Source organism: Aptenodytes forsteri, unplaced genomic scaffold (genome assembly GCF_000699145.1).
Source record: "Aptenodytes forsteri isolate BGI_AS27 unplaced genomic scaffold, ASM69914v1 Scaffold14, whole genome shotgun sequence".
NCBI classification, from domain to species: Eukaryota; Metazoa; Chordata; class Aves; order Sphenisciformes; family Spheniscidae; genus Aptenodytes; species Aptenodytes forsteri.
In genome coordinates, this window is record NW_008794457.1 from 1,102,628 (window position 1) to 1,104,690 (window position 2,063).

The 2,063-nt window shown below is 67.1% G+C and overlaps 1 protein-coding gene across 2 annotated transcripts in view; it reads left to right on the forward strand.

Moving 5' to 3' along the window:
• ELMO3 (engulfment and cell motility 3) overlaps window positions 1–1,759 on the forward strand; it is an 8,548-nt gene extending 6,789 nt beyond the window's left edge. For both annotated transcript variants that reach the window (XM_019475002.1, XM_019475001.1), the window contains 5 exons: window positions 87–199; window positions 448–552; window positions 892–974; window positions 1,232–1,312; window positions 1,521–1,759. In XM_019475002.1, the coding sequence (XP_019330547.1) occupies window positions 87–199; window positions 448–552; window positions 892–974; window positions 1,232–1,312; window positions 1,521–1,733 (595 nt within the window). In that variant the 3' untranslated portion in view covers window positions 1,734–1,759. The remainder of the gene's footprint in view (window positions 1–86; window positions 200–447; window positions 553–891; window positions 975–1,231; window positions 1,313–1,520) is intronic.
• The last annotated feature ends 304 nt before the right edge of the window (window positions 1,760–2,063 follow it).

The following is a 2,063-nucleotide window of genomic DNA, read 5'->3' on the forward strand; positions in this document are numbered from 1 at the left end:
GGGGGACACACACGCCGTGGGGCTGGGGGAGGTCAGCGAGCGCCTGCTGAAGCGGCCGCGTTCTCTTCTGCTGGCTCTCGCCCCAGGGAGTTGCGCGAGAGGCTGAAGCCGGAGCTCCTGGAGCTGATCCGACAGCAGCGCCTGCTGCACCTCTGCGAGGGCACCCTCTTCCGCAAGATCAGCAGCCGCCGCAGGCAGGGTGAGTGCCAGCCCTCCGCTCCCGGGGTGGGGGGGTGTCCCGGGAGGGGGACAGAGGCTCGTCCCCCATGTCCCCTGCCACCGGGGAAGTCGCAATTAATCTGTGGGGAGTAGCGTGTGTGGCTCCCCGGACGGCTGGCGTGGGCTCACCCAGGGGGTGGGACTGACGAGGGGGCAGCTCCCTCCACCTGGGGAAGGGGACCTCAGCGGCGGGAGGCTGAGCATTTCCCGACGGCCCTTCTGCTGCAGACAAGCTCTGGTACTGCCGCCTGTCACCCAACCACAAGGTGCTGCACTACGGGGACGTGGAGGAGGGGGTGCACTCTCCCCCCATCGAGAGCCTGCCAGAGAAAAGTAGGTGATGGGGAGAAAGAGGGTGGGAAGGAAGGGAGGGGAGCCCTCTCCGTGCCTCCCCCAAGCTGTGACATGCGGGGGATGCCTTAAGGTGGGAATCGCCCCTCTGCCTGGCCCCCGCACGCCTGGCCCAGTGCCCGCTGGTACCGTGGGACTGGGAGCTGTGGGAGTTCAGGCTGGGGCGGGCTGGCTCTCCAAAGGGCGCTGCAGAGCGGCTTGAGCCCCCCCGTCCCCGAGCGGAGGGCTGTGAGCCCCCATGCTCGGCCTCTGCTGGGCTCTGAGCGCCAGGGACGTTGGGGAGAGGAGAGCGGGTGCTCACAGCTCCTCCGCTTGCCCCAGTTCCTGTGGCGGACATGAAGATGCTGCTTGTGGGGAAGGAGTGTCCGCACACGAAGGAGAAGAGCTCCGGGAAGCAGAACAAGGTCAGCACCTCCCACCCCGCCTCGCGCAGGGGGCCCAGCACGCTCCCCTCCCCAGCTGCTGATGGGTTTTGGTGGTGGGTAGATGGTGGCAGGTTGGGTGGTTTCATGGACGGTGGTAGGTTTTTGACGTGGCTTGAGACTCTTGGGTCTTCTGGGGTGCAGAGGAGGAGGCTGGGAGGCAGCTCCTGCTGGGAACCCCACCGGGGCTGGAAAGAGTCCAGCTGAGAAGCCGGCTACCCCCTGTGCTGTCCCCACAGGACGTCCTGGAGCTGGCCTTCTCCGTCGTGTACGACGTGGAGGAATACTGCCTCAACTTCATTGCCCCCACCCGGTACGAGGTGAGCTCCAAGGGCCCGCCGGGGAGGCATGCTGCAGCCAGATGTCCTTGCCAGGGGACAGCAGGCGGGGAAGGGAGTCGTGTGTGTCCCCTCATCCCCAGCCCACCCTCCTGGGCTTCCCCGGGGAGGGAGCCGCAGCGGGGGGGAGAGGTGGGCTCTCCGGCTGCCCAGGGCTGGTGCCAGAGACACTCGCGCTCTGCTTCCCCAGTTCTGCCTCTGGACGGATGGGCTGAACGTGCTCCTGGGCAAGGAGATGACGAGCGAGCGAACGCAGACGGACCTCGATGTCCTGCTGTCCATGGAGCTCAAGCTGCGCCTCCTGGACCTGGAGAACATCAGCATCCCCGACACCCCCCCTCCCATCCCCAAGCCCCCCAGCAACTTAAACTTCTGCTACGACTTCCGCCACGCAGAGCAGTGAGCTCCTCCCTGTGCCCTATCCCCCTCCCTAAGCCCCCCAAAATCAAACCCCTTCTTCCAGGTTCTTCCCAAAGGGACGCCCAGGCGCTGGCTGGGGGCTTGGGCGTGCGCTGCCTGCACCTCACCCATCCCGGGGCGCGCGCTGCCCCCCTTTCCCTGCCTGTGTCCTGCCCTCCTGCGAGAGCACGGGGCTGAGCCACCGAGCGTCAGGCTCCTGTTCGAGGGGAGGTGACCCGGCTGCTTCGCCCCCCTGCCACGGGCAGGCCAGACGAAATACCTTCCAGACAGCCGAACCCCTCTGCGGTGGCACTGACCCCCCCACACCCCAGCC